We start from the raw sequence: 20,749 nt of genomic DNA, 5'->3' as shown, positions 1-20,749 counted from the left end.
TATTTGTTTTATAACATAACATTGATACATTGCAGCTAAAGAGTTCCCTTTTATTTAACAAATCTTACGCGACCAGAAAAAACAAGCGCGCGCGGAAAAATAGCCTTTGCATTTGCTCACGTCAGCAGCGTACACCCATGGGCAAATGGGGGATGTTAAATTGACCAATCAGAGTGTGCGCTTTACTTTGGTTATGTTATAGTACAAATTGATATCCGTGAACAAATGTTCCTAAGTTTACCTATCCATACTGCATATTAAAATGGATTACCGAGTAGCAAATGGTACCACCGGAAGTTTTGCTATGTGGCGATGTTGTGACTAAGATTCTTGATTAAAATTTTATAATCCTTTGCAAACTATTTTCCCCTTCATTAGCGACACAATGTCTCTTTTAAGAGATGCAAACTCTGTTTCATTTGACACCGTATGCAAAGCTTTAATTGACCCCACAACTCTTGCAGAGAGGTTGAAGTTTCCCGTAGTCTCCACAACGGTGACCCACGCACTGACAACAGCCGTTCCGAAACCAGCGGTATCTATGTGATCCCATGTTCCCGCAGGACACAACGCAAACTTCTTTCGCAATGCATTTATTGAAGAAAGCTACTTTGCAATGGTTTGAAGAACCTGCAATGGAGTGAGGGAAAAACGATGTTGAATGCATGGCAGAAAACTCTTAGAATTGCGAAACTAGTTTTTATTTTTTTTCTAAAAATATCTTCGAAAATGTGTCTATTTAGTCATTGTGTCAGTATTTGAGACAATTAGATATTTGGCAAACTTGACAATCTTAAAGTCACTTCTTTCACCCTTCCATAATTGAAATTGCTCGATCCAAAAAAAGAAAGTGATACTAAAATAGGGTTTAGATATTATTTTTTTTGAGTATATTTAACAATTATTCTACGAGCGCGCGTTGGATACGAGATGATAGATAGCCAACGAGGCGCTTAGCGCCGAGTTGGCTATAACCATCTCATATCCAACAAACGCGCGTGGAATAATTGTTTTACTAAAAAAAAAACGCCCCCAAGATATTAGACAAATCTTCTCGACTTTATTTTGTAAGAAGAAACGGGATGTTACAAGGTACAAATGTTAGATTATGGTATATTGGCCCATATACCATAATGGCTAAGCCAATAAAAAGTCTTGAATTGCATTGTCCAATGATCCAGTTTTTAATAATAGTTGGTATTTGGCCGAGTGTGAGTCTATACAATTTTCGAGTGCTATTTAAGGACTGTGGTTTACGGAGCGATGATCGTATGAAAGATTACATGAAAACATGGTCAGATGAATACATAGAGTATGTCCACAGTAGACAAAAATTGTCAGTAAATGCGAGGTTTCTAGCTTACATAGTACACTCACGTTGGATCAACGGATTTACCTACTCAGCTCCTCATATAGTTCCGTAGAGACCAGAAATCGCTTTCGCGTTGTTTGCAGTTCATTTTGTTACAGTTTTGATCATATCCACTAACTGTAACGCTGTTGTTTTACTTTTTTGCGTGCCCAGCCGCTCCCACCTTTACATTCCCATTGATTTTACGGGAAAGAAATGTGGATGTATTGACCGCGGTACCTTAATTTAGCACAGACCAACCCGATTCAGTAACCACTTGAGACCACAAAATTAAGCAAAAATAAACTCTTTGATGAGTTAAGTTGCCGACACACTTTTTTCGCGATACGAAAGTTATTACATGTACCTTTAGTTGGAACCCCCAGTGGTGGAGACCGTTACCGCAAAGTGTCAGAGAACTCACAAAAATTGAAAGTAAACGCAGAGGAAATCGTAGTCCCAACTTATTTTTCTAAATAAACCAAAGTTAGTTTGGAGAATATATTGATGGAGAAAACAAGCATTTCTTATTGTACTTTACTGGGTGAAATTTTCGAGCTTTGAGACAGCTGTGCTACAGGATGCTTGTAAAATTACAAGCTGGTACGAGCCTACCAAAATCGATCGACGCGTAGTTTTACGTCCCTTATCGTCTAACATTTTTAAGAGATTATTCTCGGGCTAACGAATAACAAATAAAATGAATCACGTAGATCAATACAAACGCCACAATATTTGATTCGCTTTTAATCAGTTCATTTCATATTCCTTTAAATGTTGCCTTCCGCAGTTTTTCACCATGTTTGAATAGGCTTTTAAGATCGGTTCAAAAGAATTTGTACTGTTTCAAACGCGTACACGCGTGTACGCAATCCTTTTGTTGTGCTTCATGGTTCGTTTTGAAAGACGATCTCTACTATTTTAAATGTTTTTAAATGGAGAGTTGGTGGTTTTCGAACACTCGTAAAGCCCGGATCAACGGTTTGTGTTTGGCCTCGAAATTTTACTATGATCGCAGGTTAGTTCCAATTCTTAAAGATTAGGGGCATCCAGATCACATCGCTACAACACCGCTTAACGATGAGGCAAAAATTTGTGCAGAGGTTTCACGCGGGTCAACTTCCAATATCTTTGTATTAAAATCCGGGGTATCCAACATGTGTGGCACTGTTTATGGCTGATTCTGCGTTTAGACGTCATTGCCCCCTTTTTCGAGGAGCCAATAAAAGTTGATAAGTCAAATTGGAACGCGTCGAAACATCACGGTAAACTTTTACAAAAGGAATGCTTTTTTCTCGTTCCATTGGTGCCCATAATTTTCTATAAATACCTTCATCATTTGTACCTGGAGCAACAATCTCATCTAAAAAAGAAAGATCAATTTGACTATGAATATTTGAAAAGATATCCATCAAGCCAATATGAAAAGCTTCGATTGATTCATTTGGCGCGGGTGAAATTAAGTTGGTAGCTAACTTCTGATGAGTGCTGGTACTGCTTTCGAAAAATCGCTCTCAAACTTAAGACCTCTTGATATACAAAGTACCTACCTTTTTTGCCTCGTGTCATGAATACAACAGGAAATTGATCTCCTTGACTGAAAATTTCAAACATAGTTGGTATAGACCTGTTCAAATCACCGTAACTGCTCGGTATATGCTGCGTGCTGTTCGTATCATTGCGGGGAGTATGAGTACAGAGACCAACACAAGGACAACATTTTTTCCAGAGTTTTTGACCAAGGCATCTGAAGCAGTCCTCACAACATGTACAGTTTTGTCCAGCTATAGGCCTGCACTTTGCGCAATCTTTATTTAAGATACATAAGGACACTCGAGCAACACAAGGTGTACTTTTGCATCTACTGTAGGCGTCTATTTCGCGTTGAGTGAGCTGGCCGCCATTTTGAGGCCGTGTTTCACGAGTAAGTAACATCAGAGTGACCAATAAGATAAGGGCTCTGGCCAGATCTCTCATCCTGAGCTGCTAAAAAGAAACGAATGAAATCGATTAGACGTCAGCACCATCAGAAATTTGTCATACTTCTACAAGTAGCCCAACTGGTGAGCGCGTTCAAATCTTAGATTATAGAAAGTGAAAATGGATATAAATATAAAATCTCAGGGCCCTTTAATTTTCCAGAGGTCAGCGCGCTGCAAGCACGCCCGCACAATTTTTAAGTTTACGGGACTTGGGCAAGAAAAAATGTTTAAAGATGACTATAGATCGACAATGAATGATGGTTGATCCTGTAGTATGTGTTTGTACACATCCAATCAAACAAACCTCAAAAGTGAAAATAAATGAGAGTCTCTGATATGAAGTTAAAATAATCTTCCTTCTTGCGGAGAAATCCTGGCGTAAAAAGGTAGTCGATGACTAGACAATGCCCTACAGTCAACACAAGGCTATTAACTCGCTTTTTAAGCCTCAAAGAAGCCAATATTCTGGCAAATTAATGGTCTGTATATCCTCCCGTCCCCCTGGAGTTAGAAAACTTTTAAAAATGAAATTCCGGGTGGTGATCAGGATTATGGGAAAAAACCTAACAAATCATAATGAACAGTGACAAATTTGTTGCAGGTAGGATTAAAAGAACAATTTGAATATGATGAGGGTATCTTAGCGTATATCACAATTATTTTCAGCCTCTGAAATCTCTTTTCGCGGCCTTCGATAAACTTTAAGTCCACCCCCAGGTAATCTCCGAGGGAAGTTTTCATATCTACAATCTTTCCTTTTCGTCATCAGCAGTCTGTAATTAACATGGTCCTGGAGACAACTATAAACTGAAATAGCTATATCGTGTTTAAACTTGAAGCTATGTTTCGACTGCTTGCACGTAAAATCCGCCTTGAAAAAGGGGATAGGATAAATGTTTCTTTGGCCTGATGTTGTTTCCCAAGTAGTGTGATCAACTGAATTGAGATGAAGTACACGGCATGTGTGTGTTTTTAGTCTTTTATTGAAAAACAGCGCAAGTTGAATCGCCGGTAACCATCTGTATGCATGCGACGGATATCACTCCGTCACTTGGGAGTTGAATAATTAAGCTTGTTAAAAAAAGAAATGAATAAGAATGTTTTTCTAAGTAATGAGAATATTCGCCATTTCAAACACTTTTCTGTTATTAATAAATGAGCTATATAGTTCTCGACAACGTGGAAAATGCTTTCAGTTTTAAGGATCCACTTCACAATATTCGCTTTTTAACGAATATTGTGAAGAAACTTGAGATAATTGATTATAAGAGTGGACTAATATCAAAGATCAAACTTACAAGAGAAAGCCACAGCGAAAGGAGAGAAAAATGTTGAAGTTTTATGAAGATCGAAAAGATATCTGACTGACAAAGGTTCAAAATGACAAAATTGAACAACGGAAGTAACATTTGATAATAAAAATTAACGGTAAAAAACTACGACGTTTCGAAGTCTGCATGACCTCATTATCAAGTAAAATGTTAAAACTGATATAAAATTGTAGCTCATTTTACCGTTAATTTTTATTATCAAATGTATTTCTAAACATTCTCTGATTGGAAGTAACATTGTTACAGAAATAAAGAAACTTTGGCAGAGCTGTTCTCTTTAGTGCTGAACTTTCTCTTCTATCCTCTTATGGTGAACATTGTTACAGAAATAAAGAAACTTTGACAGAGCTGTCCTCTTTAGTGCTGAACTTTCTCTTCTATCCTCTTATGGTGAACATTGTTACAGAAATAAAGAAACTTTGACAGAGCTGTTCTCTTTACAGGTGAACTTTCTCTTCTATCCTCTTATGGTGAACATTGTTACAGAAATAAAAAAACTTTGACAGAGCTGTTCTCTTTAGCGGTGAACTTTCTCTTCTATCCTCTTATGGTGAACATTCTTTATCTTCTAATTGGAGGATAAGGCAAACGAAAAAATTGAATTTTTGGGTTGATATATATGCTCTCTTATAAAAGAGACATTGTCTCGATAGTTTCTACCTCTCTTTTTGATGTTGCTGCTGTTTTTTGTCGCGGTCAACCTTATCTCAAGACTTTCGGTTTAATGTCTTGGAAAGTACTTGGTTTTTTTTGCAGGAATTCTTACTCATACTTATTTAAAAAGCGTGAAAAAGGAGGATGACAAAAAAATAAAATCTAGTGATCAATTCAATTACTCAAAAAGAGCATTATGAACCAAAACATTTTCTTTATTTTTCATCGCTCAAAATGAGAAATCGAATTCTGAACAGAGACCACAAAACCACCCTCCAATAAGCTAAGTTTTAATCCTTATCACCGTTCGTCTCAAACTTTGGTTATGGTAAGCAACAGTTGTATTGGATGATCGCTAGATATAGCAGAAACTCTCAGATAATGGCTCAAGTACTAAGTATTTGCAGTTTAGTGTAACATCCGTTTAAAAATGATACTTTGTTGTAATTGTGTTTTGATATAAAGGTCGTAGAATCATTTCATATACCATGTAAAAGGGGCCACAGAATTCTCAGCAGGAGTGACTCTTGTTGGGTGCTCACTAAACTCAGTTTTTCGTTTTTTGTTTTCTTTTGGCTTTGAGCCAATTGTATAAAGCAAGAAAGCTTTAAATAAACTTTTTACTCATGGTTTTTTTTAGCAATCAGATGTATAAATAAAGTCAGAAGCAGATAAAGCATATTGACCACATATTGAACAAATGCAACAGAGAGCAGACTGCTTCTGCTCCCCCCACCATGGGAGAGATAGAGAAATTCGTTCAAAAGTTCAAAGTGTCAAATAATAACTAATTACCCACGACTTCATATCAACCGAAAAAAAATAGTCCGATCCCTGAGTGACACAGTTTTGGTTTCAAAACCTTCAGAAGTAAAATATTGTTTTGAGCCTGACACAATCAATGGTCTGAATGTGTCGCAAGATCCAAGTAACTGACAAATTGTTCCAAGGCGACGCACTCAATTTGCAATGGAGTAGTACAGAGACAAAGCTCTATAAAGTGTGCTTTTCCTCGACGAAAGAACACAAACAAATCGACCTAAGAATTTTTAATTTTTCGAGATTCGGCAATGGGCAAGTCGTTGAACTGATAGATCCTAACTTCTCAGTGGATTAAGATTTCCTACGTCTGCGTTGTAAGGGTATAGAGCAGAGTGGAGCTCTCAACATCATCTGTTCTTTCGAAGCTTGTATGCTCATTATTTAAATTCAACTGAAATTTGCCTGCCGAGAAATGTTATCACCCGGATTTATTCATTGAAGTGCCGTACCCTTGAGGTACTGTGGGCGTGTTCAGAAAAATCCACCTTTGAGGGTGAATTGAAGATAATATCCAATGATGGTAACTAGGGACCTTAAGCCGACCATGACGGCGACGGCAACGGGACGTGGAAAAATAAAAGATCTTATTGGCAGAACAACAGCTCAGCGCGTGTATTTTAAAACTTAGTACATTTCATAGCCATCCTTTGCAAAACAATAAAGTGAAATTACAAAAATTTGCGTCGTTTACGAACCGGAACCGCGACGGCAAATTATTGTAATTTCCATTTGGAACTCAACGCTACTTTTATACGTTATTTTGAGGTTTAGTTGTGGTGCCGTATGAGATGGTAAACACATGCAGCCATTTTCGAAATTCTAATTAAAAGTAGAAATTCATTTTTTAATCGACGTCTTCCTTAGCGTTGCCGTCCTGACGGCACAAGTAAAGCAATCTCGGCCCTTAGTTGGGCCTATGGATATAGGCAGATTCATGCTGACGTCATTGTTTACTTTTTTTGCTCATTTGCACACGGCTTTGCGTAAAGAAGGAAGCATGTTAGATACAAATTGACTTCAGGCAGCTAAAGAGCAAGAAAACCTTAGTACATGGTGAAATTTTTAGCTCTTTGGGTGTAATATTCAAGGAGAAATAGTCCATCAAAAACTGCAACATTTCTGGGTGGCAAAAGCGCTAATGAGCTCATACATTCTATGTAAAATTTTGAGTTTTTAAACCCGTGTTGCACAAAAAGTATTCAATGCATCAGGCTCGTATTCATTGGCCGAGTTAATCGTACTTTGACCTTTCGATATTCAGAACTGATTTATTTTTAGCTCCATCAGAAACTGAATTGCTTATGCTAATGAGGCAAATATTGTAAACAAGGATTCCCCTATTGACCCAAATAACAGAGGTCAAGCACACAAAAAAAGCAAGTAAATTTCAAATTATGACAAATGCCATTTTCTAATCTCTAATCGGACTATGCTAATTATCATATTGTTTTGTAAGTTCGCTGCTAACTGAATCGCTTGATAATCTTCCTAAAGAGAAGTGTGAATGCATGAGAGACGGTAATCAGAAACTTTGCTGAAAACGATTAGCCCTCATTCCCCAAGTTCAGACTAATAGCAGTATGTCTACATATCGCTGCATTGTTTAAACTATCTGCTTTTGCCGTTTTTTGCTTTTTGGCTTTAGAAGTGATAGAAATAATGAACTTAAAATAACGAAAAAATGTTCAAAGAAACTATGTTCATGATTCATGAGGTGCTAAGATCTTAGATTTAGTGATTGGAAATTTGAAAAGCTTGCATTGCTGGTGACAAATTTTTTTCTTTTCAGTCTTTCCATCACTTGGTTTAACCTCTACGCTGGAAACTTGTATTAAACCTTAATTATTATAGACGGAGTAATATCGCAGCACTTATGGCAGGATGCAATGAACGTAACCTCACCCCAATTTAGACTGGCACTGAATATTGATGCATTCAAAGAAAACTATTTCCTTACACCAGAGAAATCGTTTTTTCCCCGTTTTAAGAGGGGCTTTTTGGCACTATCAATAACCCTGCGTCCACAAGTAGACATATCGCATCCTGTCCCTCAAGTAAATAAATAAATGAATGTTGGAATCGAAAATTAAAAATTTTGAACTTGGAGAGTTCAAAACTTAAGCGTTTCAAATTTACCCCTATGATCTGTACTTAAACTCAGCTTGTGAAGACGTTTTCCATTTTTACAAAAAAAATATAGCTCGTGCCTTCATAAAGATTATTTTTCCTGTTGAAAAATTCGAAGGTACTGTCAGTAGTAATGTTCGTAAATTAAGACAATTTCTTCATTTAAAACAGCAACGCCATGAAGATATCATACGTCGATCAATTCGAAGCTTCAACATCCCTCCTCCCTTGCATGGCATTTGAACTTGTGAAGATCGATTTTTTTAAAATACCTCCTCCCGGGCCAAACGTTGTGTTCAAATGCCCCACCCAATTTTTCAAAGGCAAAATCAACACCGTGACTTTCTACATATTGACCAAGTTTTAAAACCTTGTCGACCTCTTCTTCTGAGCCATTCGCTCGCGAAACATAGCTTTTTTACCTTAAACACTTCCATATTTAAAGGTTTATTACTTGTATTCGCTGGAAAAACTTGACACTTTCGGTTCAAAATCCTCACCCCAGCCACCCCCAAGGCACAGACTGTCAAATGCCCCTGGGTTGCTCAGGGAGTGGGGGGGGGGGGAGGGGAGGGTTGATCGACGCATTAATTGAAAACTATGGAATGAAAATATTTGCCATGTATTTGTAAATATCAAATAAAATAACTTGGCCAGACGTCAGCTTAGTAGAATGTTGAGGAATTCTGACGTTATCTTTTGGCTAAGCTATGGATGAATCCTCTGTTATTCACTTTTTTCGATCTAAAGGTGATGAAATATCAGGTTCGCCCTTTTTTCGCTTTTCATGGACCTTACTTTGTATCATGCCATGCAACGTACGAACGACCAACATCCAGTCGATTTGGCCACACGGCAGATCAGTAAGCATATTTATTATCTAACTACACTCCGTAGCGTACAAATAACGCCCAAGATGAGTACAAATATCACGCGGTATTTGTGGAATGGCTGGCAAATTTTGACCCAAATTTAGTAGATAAATCGAACGAAAAAAAGCAGTTAGACGACAATGAAATTTCATCATTTAGAAATAGTAACACGACAACGTCCCCAATTCCGTTCCGCTTCGCATACGTCTGTCACGCACTCCCTGTAAATAAATATCTGCGAAAATCGCCGCACTGAAATAACAATTTAGCGTGTTGGATAATAAATAACTTATTAGAAGTTTTGGTATGTCGTATCGCTGAGTATTTTTACTCGTTATTTCTATTTTGACTCGCCCTGTACGGGTTCGTCAAAATACGGCACAACTGGTAAAAATACTCAGCGATACTACACAACAAAAAGTCTAACAAGATATATGTATTCAAGTTGTAAATTGAGGACCGTTATGTTTTCTTTAAAAAGCAATACAAAGTGTCAAAAAAAGGTTGTGGATTTAATTATTTTTTCTTAGGTCGAACGATTTTTGATCATTTTGTGTGGAGTTTAATGAGTTAAGTGAGAACCTTTACGGTGCTCGTCAACCAACATGCATATTCCTTGTGGTCATAATTGACGTGCAACTAAAAGTATATGACATTTCATGTATCTTTTTTGGCAGAAATATGGACTTTTAAGTGACGTTACGTTGATTCTGTTATAGGAACAAACTTAAGTCTTACCTGCTTTTTAAAGCACAATGGCTCCGTTCGTTTCGAATACCAAAAGGCCTCGCTTACTGTGCTATTCTTAACATGTGTTCACGAAATGTATAGTCTTAGCGTTCTAGCGATTTTTTATTGGATTTGGCTTTTTACCGCGTTCTATTGTATCATCAGCCCTGGCAACATGTCAAAAACCTACCGAGACAGAAATACAAAAATGATCCGGCTGCAACTTATGGACTTGCTTTGTTTCAATTACTAAGGAATTAGCCTTAGTCATGCCTTCAAGCACAACTTTAGCTATGCCCTTGAAATTAAACTTTTAAGACGCTATGGCCTTCACCTTATCTTTCACTTTGATTTTCAAGCATATTTAGCCTCCATCACCTCCACCGCATTTTTGAAAAATAATAGTAATACAACGAATTATCACCGAAAAGACGCTTTAGAAAGAAGCCTTGATTATTAAAAGAAGACGCTCTTTGCGTTGCTGACCATTGGAACAAGAAGATACTTTGCGCATGCGACATTACAGAAGAAAAATCTCAATAATGATAACTAACTAGTATGATAACTACAATGAGGATAATGATAATGTTAACGATGATGATTATAGTAACAATAATATGAGAGACAATAACAGAAACAAGGAGTGTGATGAGGATGATATTGATAACTAATAATAATGAAATATTGAGTTGAAGGCATTAAAAACATTTGCAGTGCGGCCTGGCTAAGAAAGAAATATGAAGTAAGCTAAATAAGCGAAGTACATGTAAACACCGAACTTATGACTCTTATGAAGAAATGTCTACGATCCAATTGCTTAAAAATGTTGGTAGGAACTGAGCCACATAAGTCAAGTTTTGAGGCTGCCCATGCGAGAGCGACGTCTTGTCAACGAATACAACAACAACTTGGACTGTCTCATTTCAGCTTTTGTTGTTGTAATTAGCCTGCCCACTATCATTCTCGGTGGGCAGTAAGGTAATCGTTCAACGTGAGCATAATAAGATAATAGGGGGTTCACCACATGCACGTAGCAATACAAAACAGAAAGCGGGTTTATAAAGTTGAAAGAAGTTACTCTTCGAGATACTTACCAACTCACAAAAGCAGGACTATCGTTATTCGATATGACGATACGACAAGAAAATTTCCCAACTGCCATGGAAACTCTGAAAAAGAATGTACATGCACATTCAATATCACCTGCATTTCTTTTGACACATTTCTCTCATTTACATTTCATAACCAGAAGAATATATATTACTAGATAAAACAGGGGTTACCCCGCGGCATACTGACCAGAGTTACACTCAAATGATTGTTAAATACTTTGCGTAGAGCTTCCACTTTGCAGCATTTATCAAGGTTAAGAAACTACGCAAATCTGTACTTAATATCAAATTACAGCGTTGCAGTAGGTAGAATCCCTTCCGAATAGTTTTAAGATTATTTTCATTCCTTTTATTGTTTTACAACCACAAGGCAGAATGTTCACAGTCGTAATCATTTGGTTCAGATCTGTTTGTTTCCTTTTTCCCCCTAGCGGTTAATTTTGGAAAATAATGCATTTTTCTATTTCAAATTTTGATAGACGTTTTTCTCAAAATAATGTTGTTGGTACTTTTTAGTGCATTTTGACTTTCGTGCAGAAACATTGCTCAAATAGCTTGAGCGCGCCAAGAGCACTTCTATTTCAGTCTTGGCTTCTGACAGTCTTAGCTTCTGTGTGTCTTCTATGTAAGCAGTGCTCGCAATGATCGGAAGGATGGCATCCTGATCCACTTACCTGTGGAAAAGCAACGTTGCAACTATTAATAGCAGCGCTGTACGGACCAAAAGTTATTTTAGTTCAGCTTAGGGCTTGTCAATGAATTTTGCAATAATCAAAAAGACGCTTGCAGTGTCCAAAGACGGGCGGGGATGTTTTCCCTTCGTGGGGTCAATTGGCGTTTGAATTCATATGACAAGATCAAGAGGTTGTGCCATAAACAACAGAAAGGGAAAGTATGGATTGATAATCTTAGGCCTAGGGAAATTAAGAACCATTTGCTTAAATTTTAATGCCCTAAGATTTCCCTCAGAGTTAACCAGTGCAGCGATAAGGGAAACTTTGACTCTTCCTCGATATTTAAACCTCTAAGACTCATCAATAGCCTTGAAAAAGAAACAAGAAAAAAAACGAGCAAGAAAAACCAATGAACAGAAATAAGTGTAGGGACAATTACACCCGAACAAATGTATGATTAGTGACAATTGCTGCAATGCGACGAAGTGGAATCTGTCGTTCCAGATCCGGAACAAATCACGGCCGGAATATCTTTATCGTACGTTGCAGCACTTCAATGGAAGCTTTTATCTTCCTTGGCTACCGAAAGGAAGCAGATATTCAAGCACGTGTCATTTAATCCACTTTTACTGGCAATAAATAGGTTTCTAAAGTATGAAAACAAGATAAACGGTCTGAATTAAGAACACTAATTTTATCATAGACTAACTGAGATACTACGCGCGCCATGATTGGTCAAAAACCTGTCGTTTATTGCTCTAGTTATTTCTTATATATATAAAAATAAAAAAAGCAATAAACCGCACTTTCTCGGCGTAATAAACCACTTGGGATGTCGGGAGAACACCTGAAAAGTTCGGCTTTGGTTCGTGATTTACGAACTTTTGTCGTGCTCTCCCAACATCCTGCGTGGGTTATTACGCCGGTAAACCGATACAAGTTGCGGTCTGTTGCTTAAATATTTTTCCTACCGTTCACGGAAGGAAGTAGTGAGTCGGTTTCGGTTTAATAACAAGTTTATTCTTTTCATGCAACTTCTAACTATCAGCCCAAGGATACATCGCTTCCAATATTTTATTTCCTGTGCTCTCTTAATCGCATTATCCCGCAGGGGTAAATTTTCAGTCATATTTGTTGCTGCCTCTCGTGATCTTCCTATAAATTTCACGGGGATCTTGTTCAGTACTATTAACAGGGAAGGTAATCCGCATCCGGTGGTCGGATGTTGTTTTTATTAGCGTCTTTGTGAGATTTTTTTCTGTAGCGCCCGATTGGAATTAAAGGGCTCTTCACTTGATTGGTGAAGCTCAAAGAATGCCAAAAGAAGTTGTAATTGGCTTTCGGTGGCCATTCGCGGCTAAGAAATACCTTTGTACTTTCAAAATGAACAGGGTGGTTTGCTCGAATTTTCCTTACATCTTTAACTGGAATTTTAAAATTCAACATACATTCTTTTTTTTTTTTTAGTAATTTCCTTTGCAGTCCATTCACTAAGATCGTAAATCAAAACCAGCAAAAGTAACTATAAATTATTTGAATACCACGCCACAAACATGTAACCCTTTTTGGTCATCCACCCCACTCAACTTAGCCTCCGTTTTCAATTCACCCTCGAGTTAACTGCTTTAGAAAGCGGCCGTGGTGACTTCTCTTTATTTCTCACTGGCTCATTGGTCGAGAGTTCTTGTCAGTAAGAGTGCAGAAAATGCAAATGAGTACCCTAGTGTTTGTTCAAAATTGCATCAGCTTCTGTCGATCGTTAAATGGAACTGAGGTTCTTCCCTTCTTAGCAAATACGCATTTAGGTCATGATGGAAAAGATTTGTAATAAGGCGATCTGTCGAATGGAAATTTCTATCGGTTTACTGGCGTGATAAACTACCCGGGATGTTGGGAGAACTCATGGGCTAGTGATTTACAACCTTTTCGAAAACTGTTACTTACATCTGCTTACTTACTTACTGTTACTTACATCTGCATCAATATCACTATTAATAGCACTATCATTATTATTTATCTTCGTTCTATTATTGCTTTTTATCGTGTCAGGTTTTACAGGTTTAAATTCCCCTGAAATTTTTATGCTCACACATTGTTTTTTTTAGTGAGATACACCGTTCTTTTGAGTTTGCCATTATGAGAAAAAAACATTTATCGCAGTTATGTATCATCTACGTACCGATTGATCAAAGACATGACGTCAAAATTTTCACAATTTCCATGATAAACTAGAGTATATATGATTGAAAAGTGTTACAATCTGTTATCTTAACGCTAAATTCATACGACAGACCCTACAATCCTCCACACTTCATCCTATTCAATTTTAATCCTTTCTGTTAAAAGGCCAAATCAGATGGAGATTTGCTGGGCTATCCTCCCAGTATATCAAACTTGCTTGTCCAAATCTTCCGGGCCAACAGAAAAATACTTGTTACGCGATTTTCTGCCCTGTTTTTGACAACTAAACGACACATTTTCTCCACGGTTAGTATTTCTGTAAAAGAGTGTTTGACCCCCAATAACACACATATACATGATAACCTGGTTGAAAAATGATAAAAACCGGCAGGAAATGGAAGATATGCTTAATATGAAGGTTGATGTGAAAAGAGTGCGTCGATTAGTACACACTTACTTCTTTGAAATTTCAGTGTTAAGTGTAGGTCTTATCATATATCCTGAAAACTACTAGACTGGTTAACCTTAAGCGCGAAGTTTTCTAATGATGGTTCCAGGTTCGGAGAAAAGATAGACTTTAAACTTAGCAATCAAGTTAATGAAGTATTTTTTCTTTTCCAAAAGTATATTGGTCCGCCCGATATAATTATACATCAGTTTCGAATTAAGGAATGTGTGCCAATAGGCAGATGTTTCAGCTAAATTACAAGGTAAAAAGAAACATTTCTCTGGTCTATGATTTTTATGTCCAAATAACGCAGGGTAAACAAATTCAATTTAGCTATAGTTGTATGTATCCTTCATAATATCATATGTAGCAACGTTTTCAGAGAAGAGACCAAGAAAATTAGGCCGGACCGCCGCGTATGCATATTGGAGATCGAAGTAAGTTGAACATTATTATTCTTCTCCAAATGACACCCCTATTAGACTTAACCTTCTTATCAAGATCGAAAAACTCCAAGTTTGAGTAATAGACAGTCTTTTAAAAATCCTTATCCCTTTGATTGAGTTAATGTACACGATTTGCGAAAAGCACACGGCACATCTCCCCAAACCCAAGCCAAACAGTTCTGCCATAGGTCGACATCTTATATTGGCCATGTGATCATGTCATTAGAGAATATTGATTTAAAAGTGCATATTCCCACTGGAAGGTGAGTTTCGCATGCAATAGCGGACTTAACGTTCTTCCAAATTTCTCCCTGTCGTGGGCGTAGTCCTGCTATGTGCTTAGGCTAAAACCGGTTGGGACCTTGGCCAAGCGATTTGCATTTCCGTTTCATTACTTGTAAGATTAAAGAGAAACATATATGATCGTTACAGATTGTCTCAGTAGGGGGTTTTGCGAGTTAGTTCTTAATGGATATGCATGTACGGTATTATCAAGCAAAGCCAATGTTTTCAGAATTTTAATCTTCAAATTACTTAAATCTCCTGAACTTCTTATGTGTGCCATTTTACTTCTGTCCATTTCTAGCCAAACTGGATCTTGTTATCTTAGAAAGAACGAAGAATATCTCCTTGCAAGACTGGGGATGGCTTTCAAATTTTTCTTTTTCTTTAATCAATTTTAAGTCCTCGATACATCACATTCGTCGCCCAGTTCGTGCCTGCTCAGGTTCCCTACCAAACTATTACACAGAACAAAATAATTTGGATATATCAACAAAGTTGAAATGGTAAATTGTCCACCGTAACGATTACAAAAGCTGACGTTTCGAGCGTTAGCCTTTTCGAGCGTTAGCCCATTCGCTCCGACGAAGGGCTAACGCTCAAAACGTCAGCTTTTGTGATCATTACGGTGGCCAATTTACCATTTCAACTTTGTTGATATATCCAAATTATTTCGTTACTCCCACCGACGCAGCACCAAACAATTTCTTTAGAAACTATCAGCCTTTATTACACAGAACATTACAGAGAGTTCTTTCAGAACAGCACGGAGAGGGGCACTGCCTTAGAGGTTTCTTTTCATTTTTATTCAAAGCGTGCTGATTTAAGAGCCTATCAGTCAGCGCACATAGCTGCACTTTCAACGTTTCGAGGTGTGCTGTTCGATTACCTTTAACCCTAGGTGAAGTTTACCCAATTGAATGTTATTTCCTGGCTGTTAGCCATGATTCTTTGTTAATTTGCACATGTCGTATTTGTTTGTTCTTACCTTAAGTACCCTCCGTCCCTAGTCCATTGCTGGCAGGGGTCCCTGGCAGGGAAGAGTCACGCTATATGCTTTCACCTCCTGAGGCGTGTGTGATATCGCAACATGAACAAGAATTTATGATTTTTTTTTTAGTTACTGCGCATAATATCCATGATATTGAGCCCTTCATGTGATCGCTCGATTTTTCGCATTAGCAGCTGAGACGCCGATGAACTGCGGCCGGAAAAAGATTACAAAGTATCATTCTTAAACAACTGGAGAAGGATATTTTTACAACTCGGATAATACCAATCCATACCATTGTCATAGACCTAAGGTCTTTTTTTAGTTAAACTAATGTTCCAGCACTCCATTGATCTCAGTTGCACAGATACATATCCACACATCCACCACTATTCTACTCCTGATAAAAATTTGACTACCATAAACACTTCTAAGCGGAAAGTCAGTATTATAATAATCATGAAGAATCTTTTGAATAAATATGGAATTTATTTTTCAATAAAAAATTGAAAGAAAAAAATGCAATTAAAAATGCAAAAAAATGCAATTGAAAGAAAAAATGCAATTGTACTTGTCTTCAAGTTTCGGTCGAACAATGCTGGCTCGAAGCCATCGTAATTGGTTATCTAAATATGGGAGCATTCAAATTGCCTTCAGAGCTGGCCTGTATATAAAGATTGCATGATTTCGAGCCTGTTCATGTGAGAGCAACTGGCAAATTTAGAATGGGTAAGGCTCATATCCGCATGCGTAACTTCGGATTATACCAAAGTAAGGGCTCCTCAAAGGTGAAATAAATATGGATGTTTATTGTATCACCTAGGGTTACACCAGAGTGGTTTAGATGGTTTAGGTCATCAATGTACAAAATATTACTGAATATCAACATTTTCCTAGCAGAAAGTATAATTTTTGGTGCGGGTTCATTTGAAAGGCCGTACATCTTACCTGCCTTTTTATTCTGAAATCCTTTGGTGTTGTAACTGGTAATTATAATCGAATGAGGGCTTAGTCTTTCTGCTGATGGATTTCCTTAGCTGATGATGGTATAGTTTGAGTTAGAGGAATTCACGCCGACAAGATAATTGATAAGAATGTTCAACCGGAACTCCAAAATAAATTTGTTTGTGAAGTACACAGAGAGACACTCTAAATCTACTTATGACAATTCATTCTCGTTCTTTTTTCACTGTTTCTTTAATGGTTTTCATTTCTGACCGTTCACAACATAAAAGCAACTTAATAGTGCTATGGTTATTGTTCGGTGAACTTGTTGACGTCGGTTATGATTTTGAGCTTTTCTACGGCTGAGAAAGGAATCAAATGCTTTGATTTTGCAATACGAATAATTAAGGATGATAGATATGAAATAAAAAAGAAAAATAAATAAACTGGAACAACGGTGATATTTGACAGGTTCCCCCTCACAACTTAGGACTGTCTTGATCTTTTCACCGTAAAAGGAAATCTAAAAGCACTTTTAATCTTACTTTAATCTACTCTTTTAATCTTATCACCACGGTATTGCATTTTCCCGCAGCATAACTGCATTTAAAGCAATGCCTAGCCGTATTTAGTGAACTGCTGCACTCAGCTTGTTTGATTTATTGGGTTGTCGGTTACATTACTATTCTAATCGGGACTCTTTGGAGATTATATGGAGATTATATGCATAAAAAGAAAGTCCGCCCGGACAGTTGTTGCATGGTTTAGTGCTGAGTTTCATGTACAATATCATGATAATTGCAATTTCATTCTTTTTCATTTCAGATCAAATTGGCTTCATGAGTGGGAAAGTAAACAAATGGCCAGAAGGTAGGTGAATTCAGATAGGCTACCGCAAAGACCGATCAAAGAACGAGACATGGTTTGGCTACATGAAGAGCAATCACAAAACTTAATAATGAAATCATGAAGACTGAATATGGCAACTAATTCATTACTTTTATTAATGCCTACCCGGGCTCAAGGTTACCAGCTTTATGGATAATGTGAGCTTTACGTGTTTTCCTGAGCAAAACCACGCTCATTTCAAAAGTTATTCGCTGAAAATCAATAACATGATCAACAACGGGCTGGATATCGAGGAAATGACCTATTCTATTGTGACACTGCCATTCTACTTTTGTAGTCCAATTCAAACAATTGCAATCTTTGTGGTAATATGACAAAATTAAATTACTGAGATCATTCGCTTCAAGGTGATCACGATCTTTCTTGATCCCATATACAGAAAGACTGGTTTTCAGCCCTAACATGGCATGGGTTAAATTGTAATTCAGTAATTTTCATACTGAGGTTTCCGTCGTGCGTTATATAATTTCTTAACCTCTCGATCACTCGGTGTTCTCTGGATTATGGAACCAAGACGAACCGGCTCGTCCTGAGGAAACAGGATAAGCAACTATTCGAGATTTCCGTTTCTGAACTTCATCTCACAAGGGATGAGAAGCAAAACATTCTGGGATTTATCTTTTTCCTTTCAATACCCACTACCTTTTTTTCACTGCAAAGTGTTTAATTTTCTTGAGAATTTTTACGGTTCTATTAAAGAAATCAGTTTTCAGTTAACGACAACAAGTTAAACCTTTAACAAGCTCACATCATGACTCCATGTGAAAAGACGGGCACCAATGCAAAGGTTAAAATAGATCCGTGCATTTCCACTATATTAGGCACTCATAGGCAATCGATAATAGATCACCAGCCAATTTTGACTGAAAGGTACTGCCGAGTTCATGGCTATAATTTGAGATACAGTCCTGAGATGCAATCGTGGCAGTTTTATTGGTCACGGTTTTCAAGGAAACATGGATGCGAATCAGTAGCAGGTTTAATTTCTGAAAGGTGGTAATTACCGCAACTCATAGTTTGAGCAATGATATGCTGCGGGATCCCTTGATGATGAAAAAGTTTACGTTTTAAATCAGCCTAACGATCCGAATTAATGGAAAAATCAAGTAAAGTCAGTTCAATGTCATCGCGAAATATGCTTCTTTTTAATCCAATAAATTTTAACGTTTCCTTCTCAAATGGGGTGGGATGGACCTAGGATTATAGAAAGAGGTTATGAATTAAACAATTTCTTTTGATTATTGCTGCTGAAAAATGCAATTTAGATCTGTCTAGTACACAATCAGTTCTTCAACATTAAATTCTGGCTGTTTTCTAACACGTTTTCAGTAGGTTATTTCGTATTTTCAAACAAAGAACAACGTGTAACACGACTAACGAACGGCTTCTTTTGAATTCTGTACTGTTTTTGTGAGATGAGTAGAAAGACAAAATGTGAAATCCAGCTGAAAGTGGACCGTACGATAGACTCTGTTTCTTAAGGCTAACCTTATTTGGTGTTACAAACAAAATAACTCGTACGTGACAAACTGCAATTTAATCTTAAAGCCATAAATTGAGGGAAACTTATGAGAATTTGGCTGGTAGAATCGAAGCGTCAGGGACCACTGATTTAGGGGACACATTTCGAGTTGTACGCAAACCTCGACAAGAGTTTCGTTTGCAGTTTCGTTATATACTGTCTCCACTGCAAACACTCCTAAAACGGTACATACTCTTTCTTAAAATAAAAGATACGCTCTTGCATGGCTTACAGACAGGAATAGCGGCACAGACTCAAGGAATGACACAAAGAACCTTTGCAATCAACTTCGCGGAACGATCAACTGGAATACTGCGTGGAAGCTATCGAGGAGAGCGAAAATATAAAGAACATCCGAAGGGGACTTTGGTACTTGGAGTTTACCGTGTGGTCAAATCAGTAAAATGCTACTTTGCTTAATTTTGGTGAACTTCTTGCGGTATACGTTGCATTGAAGGTTTTAAATCTTGCAAAGCAAAATTATTCGCGTTGTAGCCAAAGGTTTCTTGATAAGCCCTAATTCAGAATACTCTGACTCTTCGTCCTATTTGAAACTTACTGTATCTGAAAGATGCAGATGGCAACCCCGTGGTTAAAATTACTTTATATGCGAGTTCTATCGCAGCCTTAACATTGCAAATAAATATATCATAACAAAAACAACCATTGGACTTAGACCTCAGAACCATTGTTAATGCAATTAACTTTGACGGATCGACATACAACTATGAGGTATCATTTGAAATGATCATCTACGAAAAACAGGTTTAAAGTCATGTAGTTCCAGTTTTTGGAACGGTGATCACGTCTTTATGGATATATTGTATATTGTACCCTTCGATGTTCTCCTCATCACTATTGTTCTGTCTTCAAGTCACATTTCCAAAACTTCATTTCGATTTGTCTTTACAACCATAACTGACTTTTTCACTTGTATTCTTTTTTCTAGAATGGGATGTAGGCTGGAACAATTTACTAAGAGCAAAAATCTTGGCTAAAAATTTCGCAAATGTAATGGCTGTCTGAAAAATAGTGTTCTCACGGTTTAAGCAAAACAAATCAAGCCTTCCCTAACAGCCGTGAAAACGTAATACAATTCATTTCCCAACCCGTGAAAACGCGTCTTTTCAAAATTCGAAAAGCCTGGCGTTAGCATGTTGTAGGTGTTCGGAAACTAAATTAAGCTCAGTCCGGAAACGATATAATGAAACAGAATGCAAAACAAATATAAATATAAACAAATATTCTCGCAACTTACTGTAGATTGACAGATAGATCATGCCTCATGCTCCGTCTCCACAAAATCTTTTAATTAGCGATGCTTTCAAAACAGGTCATTTCCACAGAGGGAGTTGCAGAGTAACACTGGGA

General features: G+C 37.4%; 1 protein-coding gene across 2 annotated transcripts; it reads right to left on the bottom strand.

Annotated features, from left to right (window-relative positions):
* Positions 1-29: 29 nt before the first annotated feature.
* LOC111340811 (twisted gastrulation protein homolog 1-A-like) lies at positions 30-20,749 on the bottom strand. 2 transcript variants are annotated; one of them, XM_022947721.2, is made up of 4 exons: positions 20,637-20,749; positions 10,963-11,037; positions 2,902-3,337; positions 30-630 (listed from the first exon to the last, which is right to left on the bottom strand). In XM_022947721.2, exons 3-4 carry the CDS (start codon positions 3,326-3,328, stop codon positions 440-442), a joined length of 618 nt encoding a protein of 205 aa, XP_022803456.2. In that variant the 5' UTR covers positions 3,329-3,337; positions 10,963-11,037; positions 20,637-20,749; the 3' UTR covers positions 30-439. The 2 variants fall into 2 exon arrangements, with proteins under 2 accessions (XP_022803456.2, XP_088610612.1); XM_088754486.1 differs by lacking the exons at positions 10,963-11,037; positions 20,637-20,749 and adding an exon at positions 9,878-10,029.

Source organism: Stylophora pistillata, chromosome 3 (assembly GCF_964205215.1).
Source record: "Stylophora pistillata chromosome 3, jaStyPist1.2, whole genome shotgun sequence".
Classification (NCBI taxonomy): domain Eukaryota; kingdom Metazoa; phylum Cnidaria; class Anthozoa; order Scleractinia; family Pocilloporidae; genus Stylophora; species Stylophora pistillata.
Note: the sequence above shows the minus strand (reverse complement) of the source record. Positions and strands in the feature narration are given on the sequence as shown.

Excerpts from the sequence above, each read along its gene's own strand:
- LOC111340811 (XM_022947721.2), bottom strand. The coding sequence starts at position 3,328 with ATGAGAGATCTGGCCAGAGCCCTTATCTTATTGGTCACTCTGATGTTA. Across the intron at positions 631-2,901 it reads CATGACACGAGGCAAAAAAG|GTTCTTCAAACCATTGCAAA; the intron begins GTAGGTACTTTG and ends ACTCCATTGCAG.